This window comes from Chiloscyllium plagiosum, chromosome 1 (assembly GCF_004010195.1).
Source record: "Chiloscyllium plagiosum isolate BGI_BamShark_2017 chromosome 1, ASM401019v2, whole genome shotgun sequence".
Lineage (NCBI taxonomy): Eukaryota > Metazoa > Chordata > Chondrichthyes > Orectolobiformes > Hemiscylliidae > Chiloscyllium > Chiloscyllium plagiosum.
This window is the reverse complement of record NC_057710.1, coordinates 124303897-124320612: the sequence shown is the minus strand read 5'-3', so window position 1 is coordinate 124320612 and position 16716 is coordinate 124303897. Positions and strand designations below refer to the sequence as shown.

General features: G+C 38.6%; 1 protein-coding gene across 3 annotated transcripts in view; it reads right to left on the bottom strand.

Annotated features, from left to right (window-relative positions):
• Positions 1–2114: 2114 nt before the first annotated feature.
• The window catches only part of rasgef1ba (RasGEF domain family, member 1Ba), a 79258-nt gene continuing 64656 nt past the window's right edge, over positions 2115–16716 (bottom strand). For all 3 annotated transcript variants that reach the window (XM_043696166.1, XM_043696172.1, XM_043696181.1), the window contains 4 exons: positions 12287–12382; positions 9511–9634; positions 6784–6856; positions 2115–4503 (listed from right to left, as the gene is read on the bottom strand). In XM_043696166.1, coding sequence (XP_043552101.1) covers positions 4479–4503; positions 6784–6856; positions 9511–9634; positions 12287–12382 — 318 coding nt within the window. In that variant the 3' untranslated portion in view covers positions 2115–4478. The remainder of the gene's footprint in view (positions 4504–6783; positions 6857–9510; positions 9635–12286; positions 12383–16716) is intronic.

Genomic DNA, 16716 nt, shown 5'->3' with positions numbered 1-16716 from the left:
AATGTTTCTGAATCCTACTGCCTAAGCGGCAACACCGTGTTTGTACAAATGAAATCAGTCACATTCCTGATTCATTTGTGGGAGTGTGACTAGGAGATCCCACATAGATCACCCATCACTCCATTGAAGATGCTAGTCACATGGCAGTTTAACACTGCAATGACAGCTTTCACAGCATCTGGGGAAGATGGCCTCCCACTCCTATAGCCCTAACGTCCTGCTCATTTTTTTTAGATTACTTACTGTGTGGAAACAGGCCCTTCGGCCCAACAAGTCCACACCGACCCTCCAAAGAATAACCCACACAGACCCATTCCCCTATACCTAACACTACGGGCAATTCAGCATGGCCAATTCACCTAACCTGCACATTTTTGGACTGTGGGAGGAAACCAGGACACCCGGAGGAAACCCACGCAGACATAGGGAGAATGTGCAAACTCCACACAGACAGTTGCCTGAGGTGGGAATTGAATTCGGGTTTCTGGCGCTGTGAGGCAGCAGTGCTAAGCACTGAGCCACCGTGCCGCCCAAGTGAGTGTAATAGAATACTTTCTCCTTGTCTAGATGGGTACAGCTTCACAAACATTTGAAGCTCATCACAATCCAGTTGAAAAGCATCCACAATCTTCAATGTTCGCTTCATTCACCACCAATGTACACTGACAGCAATGTGAAGTATCTACAACTTGTAGTAACTCACCCATGCTCCTGTCACAGCACCTTCCAAACCCACAACCTCAGGCACAAGTGGCATGTTCTACAACCAGCCAGAATTAAGGTGAGTTTTTCGGGTTCACTGAAAGAAGTCAGGCAGAGCCTGGCATGGGTGGGTTGTGGATTAATCCAGAAGGGACGGCGTCCTTCTCAACCAAAGCTTGGTTTTCCCCAAGCCTAGAAGTAAGCTGTCACGGTATGGCGGCCTCCACTTTTGGCACAGTGAGCAGCTATTACTGGTAAAATACTAAGGGTGGCAAAATGTAACAGGCTCATCACCACCTGACAGTTGACCTAAATTGATGTCCCTACTATGGCCTCCAAACTTCACTCCAAGTTAAATTTATCCTATTGTGTTCCAGGATTTGTTTTTTTTAAAAGACATGCAAGAGATAATTGAAAATTGGGTAAAATTCTATGAACAATTTATTTCATTTGTCTCTACTATATGTCCTCTTAACATAACTATTGTTCTTTCCATATTCAACATTTTCTGTGAGCAAAACATGGATATTTTTAATATTAGAAAGGTCTGCAAAGTCAAAAAGTTGACAACTTATGCATTCATGTGATCCACTTTGACATAACTGCCCTGCATTCATTAATACACTTCAGAACAAAAGTGCAACAGACGATGAGTAAGAGAGAGAGAAAAAAAACATGAGATGAACTGATGTTTGGTTTGCAGCCGAGGTGCAAGTGTCAACAACGGTTTATTTCAGAGAAACTGACAAGCCACTTCCTTTAACACGGCCCATTGTTGCAAGTTTGGTATTCCCAAAGTCTCCTTGAAATCCAAAGGAATTTCCAACCATTCCAGGTTGCAACATAGCCTGGCTAATGTTTTCTAACTCCCAACTTTTGGAGTCCAAATATCAGTTTTGTTGCTTAACTAAGTTCTGCTGAGAATAAGAACAGAATATAAACACTTCTCCCATGAACATGTGGTTTTCGAATAGATTTTTATTTATTGCATTAATGGGGAGCAAAGGCATCACTTTCAACTCCACAAATAGCTACAAATTGATGATTATCTACTAGGTTCTCCTCCATTCATTGATTAATAAGCTATGACTGATACTTAATATACCACCAATAACAAACCGAGTAATGGAGGGGCTCTCTTGTGGCACAATGGTAGTGTCCCTACCTCTGAACCTAGAGACAGGGTTTCAAGTCTTATCTGCTCTAGGAGTGTGTAATAACATCTCTGAACAGGTTGATTAGAAAAATAGGTTAATTTGAAAAAAAGTTATGAATATTTACAGGAAGGGTGGCTTGCATGTGGAGTGAACTTCAGGATGAAGTGGTGGATGTGGATATAACATTTAAAAGTCATTTGGAGAAGTACATGAATAGGAAAGATTTGGAGGGATATGGGCCAAGAGCAGGCAGGTGGGACTAGTCTAGTTTGGGATTATGGTCGGCTTGGACTGGTTGTACCAAAGGGTCGATTTCCGTGTTGTATGACTCGAAGAAGTCCCATTTCTTTATTATAGATTTTATTGAACCTGTGAGCATCCATGCCTAAAACAACTATGGTTGATAGGTACTGAAACTGTTCAGTGATATATTATCAAGTCACTCTAAGAATTCATGCTTATAAAAAAGGGAACTTCATCAGAGCATTCATTCAGATGAAGTTAATTAATGTGCTCATCATTGGTATAATTCGAGGAGTCACATATAAACTCAACATTATTCATCTTAAGTTACATCAAAATGAATTTTGCATCAGCATCTATCTGTTCCCTGCTTTAGTATATGTGTTAGGTCAATTTGACATAAGTACAGATTGTAATTTTTCAATTTTGTACAGATACTAATGATGGTGACTTTACGTAACTTTGGCAGAAAAATCCTGTTCTGGTCCACGTAAACTGCCAACAACATGAATTGACCAGCTAACTCTTTGACTTAGCCATAGCATTCCTAACTTTGCATCAGAAATGACAGAGTTTGAACACAATTCCTGCTGAGGTGGAGATGAGTTTGACATCTAGTGGGTAACTTGAGACATATATTTTATGGTCTAGATTGGAGTGGTGCTGGAAAAGCACAGCAGCTCAGGCAGCCTTCATTCCTGAAATAGGGCTTTTGCCTGAAACTTCGATTTTCCTGCTCCTCAAATGCTGCCTGGCCTGTTGTGCTTTTCCAGAAACCACTCTAATCTAGACTCTGATCTCCAGCATCTGCAGTCCTCACTTTTGCCTATATAGTTTATGGTGCCGAGAAATTACTCCTACCACATAGGAATAATAGGGTTTGCTTCCCTTGGGTATATAGACTCAGTAATAATCATTTACTTGCAGAAGTACTATGTGCTGCACCAAATTATGAAAGCTGCTATGCATGACTAGAATATATTTTTCTCTATTGCTTCATTAATCTGTAGATTTAGCTATGCCAATGGTTCGGTGTAAAACAATTTCACTTGTACAATTGGTGAAAGAAGAAACCTTCATTATATACAAAAGCTCCATTTCAGCCACATAAAATTTTAAAAAGTCGACTTTTGAGCAATCTTAACATTTAAATACATTATGATATACACATAAAAGTATAAATTACATACACAGATAAATTAACCACAAACTGTGATTTTAAAAAAGAAACACAAAAAGACAAATAGCAGGACAAAACGCCTGCAAAATTTCACCTTTGTTCAAGTAGTTTATAAAGACATGTACATTATCTTGTCAGCTCTGTTAGTGAATCACTGGCAATTATATTTTTCTGAATCACATTCATTATTTTTTATAGTCCCATGATGTCTGTCATGACATATGGAATTAATATCTTTAAGTGCTTGCACCTACTGAAAGCAAGTCAAAGAATTCTAAAAAACAAGGTATTGCACAATCCTAATGCTGATATGACTATCTAAACAGTGCATTTCATAGGATAATTAACCAACTACAAATTCATTAATGAATCTACAAGTCTTCCTACAGAACATGTCCCTGTGTTGCTTCTGCTGATAGGGTACACTATTGCTTTCACATCACTATTTTAATGTAAGTTGCGAAAATTACAAACACCTTCTAAAAGCAACTAGAATGCTCTTTAACTCTTATCTCTGCCAGAATAATGCATTTGGGGATTTCTATTCTTTTGAGTTAATCTACATCACATAATGTGTTAAAACGTACCCGGGTGTGAATCACATACCCATGTGGAATGTTTATAAAGTATTCTACAGGATCAATTTGGTCATGGATGTAACCATATTTCTCATATTACATAAATCTACTGCATTCCTGTACTACATTTCTGTGACCATTGTCATAAACATCATTAAATTAACAGTTTCTTCTCATAAAACTGAGTAGGCTAACCAGCAGCCATCTCACTGTTCAGTTTTAATTCCAGTAATCTGTAGACCATGTTGAGACCAGCACCAATTTTTGAGTTTCTGTCTGAAACAGCAGAGAATAACCAACTGAACACCCTGATGTTTAGTCCACAACTTGAGAGCAAATATTGAGATGTGCAATCACGGTGACACTCTCAAAGTTCAATTCATAATGAATTGACTTCCATCTAGTTGAACAAAAAAGTAGATGACACATTTGAACTAATCAGTGGCCGATGAAATACAGGCATCCAATGTCTGTTTTGGCTCTCACTGAGATTCAGCCTCCTTTGTACTGACATAGGAGTTCTGGACTACTGTATGCCAACTGCCTTGTCCTCAGATGGCAACTACTGCAAAACATCTTTGATTTGGGGCCAATTTACATCAGAGGTTTACATCAAAGCTAAACCCTTGTTAGAAGCGTAGATCTGAAAGAAAAAGAAGTACATTATTTTAAGTGCACAAAGTGTGAAATAGGAACTTGAAAGCACAATGTGAAGCTTAACTTTTGTGATAAAGCAAAGCAGCACTTTAATCATAACATCAGAAGATTACTCAAACTCTTTCCTTGGGTTAATTACTTTATCAATTACTTTCTATTTATGATTACTTATAATTGTTATCCATAATCAGAATTAAAACAATATATTTCTGGTGAGCTGTAAACACGCAAGTCAAATGAACTGTGACAATGCCTCCCACTTTCTACCCTCGAGTATGAGATCATCCAGATCTCTACTGGCTGTGGTAACTCACACCAAGTCGCTGCCAACTGCCAAACCAATGCTCGCTGGCATATACTGGCTCTTCAGAAGGATATGCTTTGATTTAAAAATTTTCATTTTTATTTTTAAATCACTTCACAGACACTACCCTGCCCACCTCCACTATTTCCATCAGTCCTACAACTGTACCTCTTTTTTTCAATCAGCATGTTTGGAGATGTTATTACACACCTTTAGAGCAGATGGCACTTGAATGCAGGCATCTCAATCCAGGGATAGGGATGCTACAACAGCTCCACAAAAGGGCTTTAAAATATTTCTGTGCTCCCTCAGATTAGACCTCTTCAGTGGGCAGCATGGTGACTCAGTGGTTAGCACTGCTGCCTCACAGTACCAGGGGCCTGGGTTCAATTCTACCCTTAGGTGACTGTCTATGTGGAGTTGTACATTCTCACTATACCTGTGTAGGTTTCCTCCGGGTGCTATGGTTTCCTTCCACAGTCCAAAGATGTGCAGGTTAGGTGGACTGGCCATGCTAGGTTGTCCAGGGATATGCAGGCTAGGTGGATCAGCCATGGGGAATGTAGGATGCTCTTCAGAGAGTTGATGTGGGCTGAATGGCCTGCTTCCACACTCTAGGGATTCTATGCATCCCCACATTTAATTGATCTGCCCTTGGTGGTCATACTTTTACTTCCAAAGCCCTCAATACTGCAATTCCCTCTCTGAACCTTATTAAATCAGAGTTTTGAGGAAGGGTCACCGGACCCGAAACATTAACTTTGATTTCTCTTCACAGATGTTGCCAGACCTGCTGAGCTTTTCCAACAACATCTGTTTTTGTTTCTCACTAAGCCTTGACCTCTCTTTGCTCCTTTATGGCAATCATTAAAATTTACCTTTCTGATCATCCGTCCTAAAATCATTTTATATGGTTTGACAGCAAATTTTATTTTGATAGTGTTCCCTTGAAGCATCTCAGGATGTTTTACCACTTTGAAAATGTTCAATAATTTATATTTATAAAATATACTTAGAATGTAGGTAAGATTACAATCCTGAATTACATTTTAAAAGTTACTGTCATGAAGACATGGTATATATTATCCAAATGTATTGGCAAATGGTTGTAATATCTAAAACAAAACTGCTTGGGTAAACTTGGGAGGAACTTGTTAAGTACAGTGTATTAAGTCTGCATACCCAGCTTAAAGTCTGCGTTCTTCCTCAGCTATTTCTAGTAAACATCAATTTACTCATTGGGGAGGTGGTAATGTTCTGAGGGAATAGGTTCGAATCTCACCATGGAAATAATGATATTTGATGTATTTTTTAAAATCCGGTATTAAAAAGCTAGTTTCATGGAGACCATTGTCAATTTTAAGATTCCATCTGGTTTGCTAATATCCTGTAGGGAGAAAAATCTACTGCCCTTACCTGGGTCTACACGTGACTCCAGACCCACAGCAATGCGCTTGACTCTTAACTGCCCTCTAAGCAATTAGGGATGGACAATACACATTAGCATATCCAGTGAGGCCAACATCCAATGAATGAATAAAAAAAGAAGTTACAGGCTTCCTGATGAAAGTCTGCACTTGCAGATTTTACAGGACCCAGGCAAGGGAATGTTACTGGGTAAGCAGAGCCCTTTGTGGAATGCTTGCTCCATACCAATCCTGATAGAGGGATTAGTGACACATACAACCACTTGCAAACAAAAATGTTTGATTTCCTTTTGTTTTCAATTTTTCAATCGCAAATGTTGGGTATGGTTTGGCAAACTTTCAATGGAGAATTGAAATAAAAGCACATAATCACAATCTGAACAGATCAAAAACATACTACTTCTATTGAACCATAAACAAAAATAAGTAAAGGAAAATACTAATTATCTCAGATTTGTATATGAATTTAAGTATATGCTTTTCTTTATAAATGCCCTCAGACTAAAACTGCTGTTTAATGAGCTTTGATGTCGACCTTAGAGACTTCCACCGTTCCTTCTCAACGTGGTTCTCAGGGCTTTCACTATCATACGATGCCAAGTACAGTGCTGAGGAAAACAACAGAAATAATAATAATGATACATTGTTGCTAACTGTATAATTTCAATAAAAAGCAAAATTTGTCTGATACAGTTCTAAAACACAAAGAAATTACAGCACAGAAGGATCTTAAGCCTGTGCAATCTGCAACTTGTCATGTTCGATTCTCTTTTCAATACCATTTTTCTGCTCCTTTCCTGTATCCTTCTGCCACTGAATCTAAGGGATGAATTCACATCCAATCCATTCTGGAATGTAACCTAACCATAGATGGCATGGAGTCAGGCTGTTCGCTTTGCTGTGGTTTTTGTCAACTCAGGAAAACTACACAAAAAATGAACTGGAAAAAGAAGTCTTCCTGTCCATCCAAGTTTTAGAAACAAGTTAAGTTTCATCATGATTAGAAGGCGAAATGTGTGACATAAAAAGGATTCATATCCATGGCAATTTGCAACTGAAAGACAGGGTGATCTCTGATATTGATTCACTAGACTTGTTTGCTGAGGCTCAGCAGAAACCTTCGCTTTAAATGCCATAGAAGATTGACAGCTTTATGTAATTGGGAAAGATATATATATTTGATTTGATTTGTTCAAATTTGAATTTCAATGACAGCAGGAGATATATCTCACCTCAGCCTGCAGCAATACTTTAGTTTTCCCTGCTTTATAATCCATATAGAGGGAAGCATGCACAGTCAAGAGTAAATTAAAGCTGATGTTTGTTGTACAGCTACTGAATTAGATTCTGCATCATTAGAAGACATTACAAAATGTAGTGTTATAATTATTTAATAATTCAGGATGTGCAGATTAAGCATCCTGTAATCAGGTGAAATGTGCTGTTAATCTTTATGCTTAGCTAAATAACAGACACAATTATTCATGAGAGTGTTTGTTATGTTATTCAAAGTCTAGAAATATATTAGAAGGCTTATGCAATCTTCAGTGAGCAAATTGCAATGACTAGGGTGGTTCGTTCAACATTGGGCTACCTTACAATTGTGTGTAACATCACATGGATCAAGGATCAAGACCGAAAATTGTAATAAAGTAACAATTGTAATAAACAAACTGCTAGAAAACGATAAAGACAGATATCAGTGCACTAGACCAGTTTAAAATGTTGTGCTTACTTGCCGTGTTTGAAACAGTGATTTTAAAAGGAAGGATTTATGATCTGAATTCAAACCTATGTTACAGTACAGAGAAATGTAAGTGTGATTAGAAAATAGATATCCATAGTTTGACTTATTCTTTCACCAATCCTAGGAAATATTTTTTTCTATTCTGCATTGGCAGCCTGCATTTATATAGTAGCTTTAATGTAACAGAATGTTTCAAAGCTTGCCTGAAATGTTTGCTTAGATTATGTACTCAATTTCCAAAATTGTAGCTTCAATTGTAAGCATCTGACACAAAGAATAGAGTAGTGCCACCAATCTAAACTAACTCCTTGCCAAGTATAGTGAAAACAGCACTTTATCAAAGGGCAAATGCAGACAGATGTTTCTCTGAAATCTAAACACTAATTTGTTTAAATCTTTGTTCTTGGGCACTTAAAACATAATTATATTTCAATCAAACTTATGTAGTAGCCTTGAATGGTGTTCTAGGCAACACAGTTAATAAAACTGACACTGAGTGGTATTTCTGTGTAAGGTACAATAATTTTGGTTAAAAAAGGGATCAAAGATGATGATTTAAAATGACCGTGGGCATCACCTGAGCAACACAGGCTAACCAGGTTTCAGAAAACCAATGTGACTCACAAGAGACAAGCTGACTGAAATTTCACCAAGGCAATGAAATTGCAGTAGATGTTATTGTAATTGAATAGTGTTAGTTGGATAAGTTGATACTGAACAGTTTTATTTCATAAAGATTTGTATTTATGTGTTATCACACCTCCAAGAGTCTCACAGAGTGTGAATTACTTCAGGTACTGTGACTGCTTACAGCTCAACATGCAACTATTTAGCTGTGACTTCAGCAATCTGCTGAGAGTGTGTTTAGAGTGATTGCCCTTTGTGTATTTAAGTGTGTGTCAGACACTTGAAAAAAAATTGTTGCTAACTTATACCTACTGTCTTGTGAAAATTTAAACACAATGGTTTTAGGTAATTAATGCTTTTCTTATGTTTTGTGGCTTTACGTTTATTGAGGCAGTGATGATTATTGATGATATTGGATGTGTTCGTCTCATTCAGTTTCTGTGTAACTGAAACATTATCCATATACCAACAAAAGGTATTGTAGCTGTGTGACTGCATCTCCTGCACAAGAGATGGTTCCCTGAAAATCAGAAAGTAGCATTCAAAAAATCTAAAGAGGAGCTCTAAAAGAAAAACTGGCCCCTGGTCCACAGGCCAAGGTTGCATACCTTGTAGTTTTTTCTTGAAAATCGTAATTGTAAATAAACATTGGAAACTGTTTATAATTCTAGAGTGCTGCGTTGACTATATTCAATAGCTCTACCCCCAGGGTCTCGATTCGAGAGGAAGGCCAGCACTTGACTGTGGATTCAGCAGACCTTCCTACAAAGAAGCCGTGTGGGTATCTTGTTGGCTGCGCAGCTGGCTGGCAGGCTGGCCCTCAACAAACTCTGTCCAGTGTATTACCTGGACAGCACAATACATTTCCAAATGTTCTTAATGACTTACTATCTTCAGAGAAGACAGGAGCTGTGAGAAGATATTGAAGAATTTTGCGATCATGCTCGAAGGGACATTCAACTTGTTTCCAGGTCATAAACTCACTGACTTGCTTTGCAAGCTCCCAGAATTTCTAAAAGGAGAAGTCATAAATTTGTTTTATTCAATGGCTCCAAGTATAATCTTAGAGGAAATTAAAGAGAAATCATTTTTGAATGGTTTTAAACATAAAATACTTCACAAACTTTATGCCCTTGGACCAAGATCCTAGTGGTCTGCGCAGAAAATGAAAAAAGGAGGATGTGAAATGTAACACATTACTGACATCAAATTGAATATTTTAAACAATGTGTAGTTAACAGAAAAACAATATTTACCAACACATACACCTATGAGCTTAAAAAACATTCTTGAAAATAATTGGGTGAATTGGGCATTGGAGAAGCACTGTTCATATAGGAACGCAAGAACTAGAAGCAATAGTGGGCAATTCAGCCCCTCAAGCCTGTTCCACTAAGCAATACAATCATTAATGATTTTGTCTCAGTGTCCACTCTACTCTCGTTACTGGTCTCTGTAACCCATTACTAACGAAAAATCTGTATATCTCTTCCTTAAATTTATTCAATGTACCAGCATTCACTGCACTCTGGGGTGGTGAATTCCACAGAATTACAACATGGTTGAATTCAGATTCAATCCTCTGACCTGCTGTGTTTTCAAACTCTGCAACGGTGTGATGCCAAGTGAAGCTCTGATGAGTTTGAGACACATTACACAGGCTGGACTCACCAACCTCCATAACTACAAACCCAGCATTGTCAGTGTTTGGCAGAGTACCTGTCCCTCTTTCCTTATAATGTTTTTATTCACTCGTGGGAAGTGGGTGTCGCTGGTTGGCCAGCATTTATTGCCAACTCTAATTAGAATCATAGAGATGTACAGCATGGAAACAAACACTTCGGTCCAACTCGTCCATGCCGATCAGACATCCTAAACTAATCTAGTCCCACCTGCCAACACTTGGCCCATATCCCTCTAAACCCTTCCTATTCATATACCCATCCAGACGCCTTTTAAATGCAGTAATTGTACCAGCCTCCTCCACGTCCTGTGTCGACTCATTCATACCCGCACCACCCTCCGGGTGAAAAGGTTGCCCCTTGGGTTCTTTTTAATTTTTTTCCCTCTCACCTTAAACCTACGCCTTCCAGTTCTGGACTCCTCCACCCCAGGAAAGAGTCCATGCCCTTCATGATTTTATAAACCTCTATAAGGTCACCCTTCAGCCTCTGATGCTCCAGGGAAAACAGTCCCAGCCTATTCAGCCACTCCCTATGGCTCAAACCCTTCAACCCTGGAGAAGAGTTGTCCTTAAGAAGGTGATAGTGAGCTTGGACCACTGCTGTCCATGTGCTGTAAGTAGACCCACAATATCCTCAGGGAAGGAAGTTTCAGAAGTTTGACCCAGCAACAGTGAACTGCTGGCAATATATTTCCAAGACAGGATTATGAGTAGCTTTTGTAGTCCATCTTGTAGATGGTACACACACTGCTGCTACTGAGCATTGGTAGTGGAGAGAATGGACGCTTGTGGATATGGTGCCAATCGAGTAGGGTGCTTCGTCCTGGATGGCATCACGCTTCTTGAGAGTTGTTGGAGCTGCACTCCATGTTGCAGAGGGATGGGGGGATGGTGTTGTGGTGAAATAAGTGCAAATAAAACTTCAACTTGCATGCTCTGAAATTGTAAAGGCACGTATTTTATTGTACTGCTCTTCCCAGTCTTTCATCTTTGTTCTTGATGTTCCTATAGCAGAGGACATACCGCAAACTGCCTACCAAGTTGATTATGAGTCTTGGATGAAAAGCATTTTGTATAAAATAACACACAATGTAAAATATACTGTCAATAATGTTATTGTGTAAATTCATAACATTCATATCATAAAGTTACCCTCCACACTTTTGACAGAATCAATAATACATTTAATGTTAGTTGTTTTAATGTTCTTGTGTATATCTGAAGACAGGAAATGGAATTTGGTAAAATCACATGAAATCACTTGTGTGATTGTATTCCTGATGGTACTATCTACCTTTAGATTCATTCTTTCAGAAGTCAATTCCTACTCATGAAATGCAGTTTATAAATCATTTGGCAGGGGCAAAAAAGAGGCCAACAGTTAGAGATAGAGAACAGATGACCAAGTGGCAGAGTTCAACAGGGGCAAAGATTTGAAAGAACAGGGAGATTAGAAAAATAAAATGTCAAAAGAGAGACAGCCACACATTCTGCTGAAACATCTAGCGAAAGGCAGACTAAAGAAATGCTAGAAATTATTTTAGAAAGACAGAAATAACTCAAATGAAGTGACTCACAAACTAATATCAGAAATGTAGCAGGCAAGGGGACTGGCCCAAGGATTAAAGCAAGAAATCAGTTTGAGAGCAAATGGTCACAAGACATCTCAGAGATAGTTACATGACAGAATGATTGTGATAAATGGATGAAGATCAAATAGAGCCAAAATAAAGAAAGGGAAAAGTTTATGGGTGCACATCAACGGTAAGAGATGAACCGGAAAACAGCCTATAGTAATGCAAATCTGCACAGTGCCTAATGGCTAGATAGCAGCCAAATAATAAAGGAGTTCTTCCTTCAGAAAGTTTGATTTCACTCAATCTTCATGTGGGGTGTCCCTTACTACATTTCGGGGGTAACCAGGGCTTTAAAAACAGACAGAATAATATCAAAATTACCTCAAAATAATATCAGAATTACCTCAAAATTGACATGTCCATTTAGTAAACGATTGGCACAACCCTCATTTAGAAAGTAAATATCCTTGATTAACAAACTGCAGAAAGGAATAACAATCTGTCAAAACAAAAGGATCATAAAATACAAATTAGTTATAAGTTTGAATTGAATCTTACATCCTATTACTTAACAATCAATTACAGATATTAATAAAACCTACTGGAATGTTTTAGGAGCATAGGAGCAGGAATAAGCCATTCTGCCCCGTGAAGCCACTTCACCATTCTTGTTGTCATGACTAATCATCTAAATTATTCTTTCTTTTCCTACACCGACTCATAATCCGATAATGACATTGATATTCAGAATCTGTCAATCTCTGCCTTAAACACGCTCAATGACAGATCTTCCGTGGCTCTCTGGGACACAGAATTCCAAAGATTCAAAACTCAGTAAAAACAAAATCACCTTTGGTCTTAAGTAGCTTTCCTCTTCTTTGAAACTGTGTCCTCTGGTTTTAGACTCCCCAAACCAGGGCAAAAAAAGGCTTACCTATATCTACCCTTTCCCTTTACGTATTTTATAGGTTTCAAGTTCACCTCTCATTCCACAAAATTCTAAAGAATTCAGCCCTGATTTCCCCAATTTCCTTTCACATATCTGGGAGCAAGTATAATTAATCTTTATATCACTCCCTCTATGGCAGCCTCTATAAAGGGACCAAAACTGCACACAATACGCCATGTGCTGTCTAACCAAGCTTCTATACAACTGAAGTAAGTCTTGTTACTCCTATACTCAAATCTTCTTGTAGTAAAGGCTAATATACCATTAGCTTTTTTAATTGCCTGCTGCATTTCTGCACATAAGCCTTCAGTAACGTATTGACAAGGTCACACAATCCCTTTGTACAACTAGGATAAAATGATATATCTTTTATCATTTAAGAACTACTTAGCACATCTGTTTTTCCTAACAAAGCGGGTAATCTGACATCTTCCCGCATTATTTTCCATATGCTAAGTACTTGCCCACTTACTAAGTCTGTTCAAACCTTCTTGACTCAGCTTTGCATTTATTTTACAGCACACTTCCCAACTAGCTTCGAGTCTTCTGTGAAGATGGAATATTACATTTGGTCCCCATGTTCCAGTCACTGTACATACTGCAAATAACTAGGGTCCAAGTATGAACCTTTCAGTACCCAGCCAGTCACAGCTTGCCAACACAAGAACATTATTTGTTTATTCTTACTCTTTGCTTCCTGCCTATTGGCCAATCCTTAATTCTTGTCAACATATTACCTCCTAGTTTGTGTGTTTCAGTTTAGCTAACCTCCTCCTGGGTGCTGTTCAAACAACATCTGAAAATTCAAGATTTAAATTCTGTTAGTAACTTCCAGAAAACAAAACTTGAACAGATCTGTAAAACAATTTCTCCTTCACAATTCTGTTCCGTCTGCTTCTTGCCACTTAGCCAATTTCTGGATTAGCTGAACCATGCTGGCTCTGCCCAATCAGATTATTATTATCCAAAGTGTCTATTTATCACATTCTCAAGGTGCAGCAGTTCACAAAGTGAGTAGCTAATAATAGACTTGTCAGGTTAATGGAGACATCATACTGCTTATTTTAAACATATTAACACCTCCACAGAAATATTAGAAAAGTAATTTCATGTGAGTTGCATGGCTGAACGGTGATATCCAAATAGTGTAATTTCAAGGTCATTGGTTTTTAGCTTTCAATATTGTTGCATCACATTACCTTATCTTTATACGCTCCAAATGTTGTTTAAAAGTCTGACAAACATAGCAACCACCAAGTAATTATTTTATGTAGATATGGAGATTATAATTGCTAACCGGGAGATCTGACTTCAAAACAACGAGCTACATTAAAGTAAAAACAAATAGAAATGTAAATTCACCTACTGGGCCATGTTAAATTCTAAAACTGCTTTTATATTATGAGATTGCAACTGATGCCAATAGCTGGGTTCTCTTGCCATCTTTGCGTTTTTAAAAATAGTTCACTGACATCCTGATATTCCATCCTGATTATTCAGCAAAAAAATCCGAGATGCGGAATGACCAGGTTCCATTCCCAATCTGCATTGAGTATTCTGATTTGTTATGAACTGACTTCAACACTTGGATTGTGGCTGAGAATATCATTAATATCCACTGACTATATATTTGGCAATCTGGCTGTACATGTACATCATAACAGATAAGAGCAAAATTTGACTGCAATGTAGTCCCTTCTTTGCTTGAATAAACTTAATGCCACTACACACTTTTTGAATAATAGCTACTTGGTCAGAGTACTGGGGAATGGCTGAAGTCAGAAACCGTAACCCAGGCTAAATATAGGAAGGAAATGAACTAATTAACCACTTGACAAAGAGAAAAAAACAATTACAGCTAAAGCTAAGAAAATAGCAATTCATTTGATGCAGTCAACTTGGACATCAAAGGTTTGGATAAGGTTCCGAAAGAAAGACGGATAGCGATGGCAAATGCCCATGGGATCCAAGGAAATTTGGCTAATCCAGAATTGGCTGAGTGGCAGGAAGGAAAAGGCAATGGTCAAGGGGTGTTTGGAGATTGAAAACCTGTGTACAGTGGAATCCCACAGGTATCCGCATTGGGCCCTTGCTGCTTGTGGTATATATAAACAATTTAGACTTTAATGTAGAAGGGTTGATCGGTGAGTTTGTGCATGATACAAGAATTGACATTCTAAGAGGATGCAGTTGGGGTGATCAGATAAGTTGCTCCATGGCAAATGGAATTCAATCTGGATAAGTGTGAGGTGATGCCCTTGGGTAGAATAAGCAAGTCAAGGCAATACATGATGAGCAGTTGGATCCTGAGAAGCACTGAGCATTAGAAGGACTTTGATGCCATGTCCATTGGTCCACTAAGTGACAGGTCAGACAGATAATGTGGTTTAGAAGGCATATGGGATATTAGCCTTTATTAGTGAAGGCATAGAGTTTAACAGCAGCGAGTTATGCCAGAACTATATAAAACTTGGTTAGGCCACAGCTAGAATAATATGTGCAGTCCTGGAATCCACATGCTAGGAGGCATGTGATAGCACAGGAGAGTGTGCAGAGGACGGGATGTGGCATGGGCTAGAGGTTTAGTTATGAATAGAGATTGGATAGAGTCATACAGCATAGAAACAGGTTCTTCAGCCTATTATGTCAATGCTGTAAAAACAAATTTCATCACCAGTCATGGGGAGGGAGCAGAGGAGGCTGAGGGAAGACATCATTGTGATGTTTAAAATTATGACGTACATTGACAGGATGAAATTTGTATTCCCATGGTGGACTCCCAAAGACGAGGGGGCATAATTTTAAAGTCAGGAGAAGGAGGTTCAGAGGGGATGTGAGGAAACATTCTCCCACCCAAGGGATGATGGGAATCTGGAACAGTAAAGATGATCGAGGCAGAAACCCTCATAACATTTTTAAAAAGTCTTTCGGTGTGTACTTGTGATTTCAAAACATACAAGGCTATGCATCAAGTGCTGGAAAATGGGATTTGAGTAAATAGGTGGTTTTCATTTACTGCAGCAGACTCAATGAGTTGCAGGTCTATGACTCAAATTTACTCCATTTTGAATTTGCATGTGATGAAGTTTGTATTGAGTAAGAATGCAAAATGAATAACTGTAGTCATCTGATTTATACTCTTCCTCAGATTTTCTTTGCCATTGACTTCAAATTACAGAATTTTCACTGAACTGTTAAAATGCTGTGATTTGAAAATTGAATTTTGTCCACGTAGCAAACAATACTTTGTGAACTGCTGGCTTTCTGAGTACTATCACAGCAACACGTATTTATAAAAAGTCATTTTCGACTTATAGAGTCATAGAGATGTACAGCATGGAAACAGACCCTTCGGTCCAACCCGTCCATGCTGACCTGATATCCCAACCCAATCTAGTCCCACCTGCCAGCACCCGGCCCATATCCCTCCAAACACTTCCTATTCATATACCCATCCAAATGCCTCTTAAATTTTGCAATTGTACCAGCTTCCACCACATCCTCTGGCAGCTCATTCCATACACGTACCAACCTCTGCGTGAAATGGTTGCCCCTTAGGTCTCTTCTATATCTTTCCCCTCTCACCCTAAACCTATGCCCTCTAGTTCGGAACTCCCCGACCCCAGGGAAAAGATTTTGTCCATTTATCTTATCCATGCCCCTCATAGTTTTGTAAACCTCTATAAGGTCACCCTTCAGTCTCCGACGCTCCAGGGAAAACAGCCCCAGCCTCTCTCTATAGCTCAAATCCTCCAACCCTGGCAACATCCTTGTAAATCTTTTCTGAACACTTTCAAGTTTCACAACATCTTTCCGATAGGAAGGAGACCAGAATTGCACGCAATATTCCAACAGTGGCCTAACCAATCTCCTGTACAGCTGCA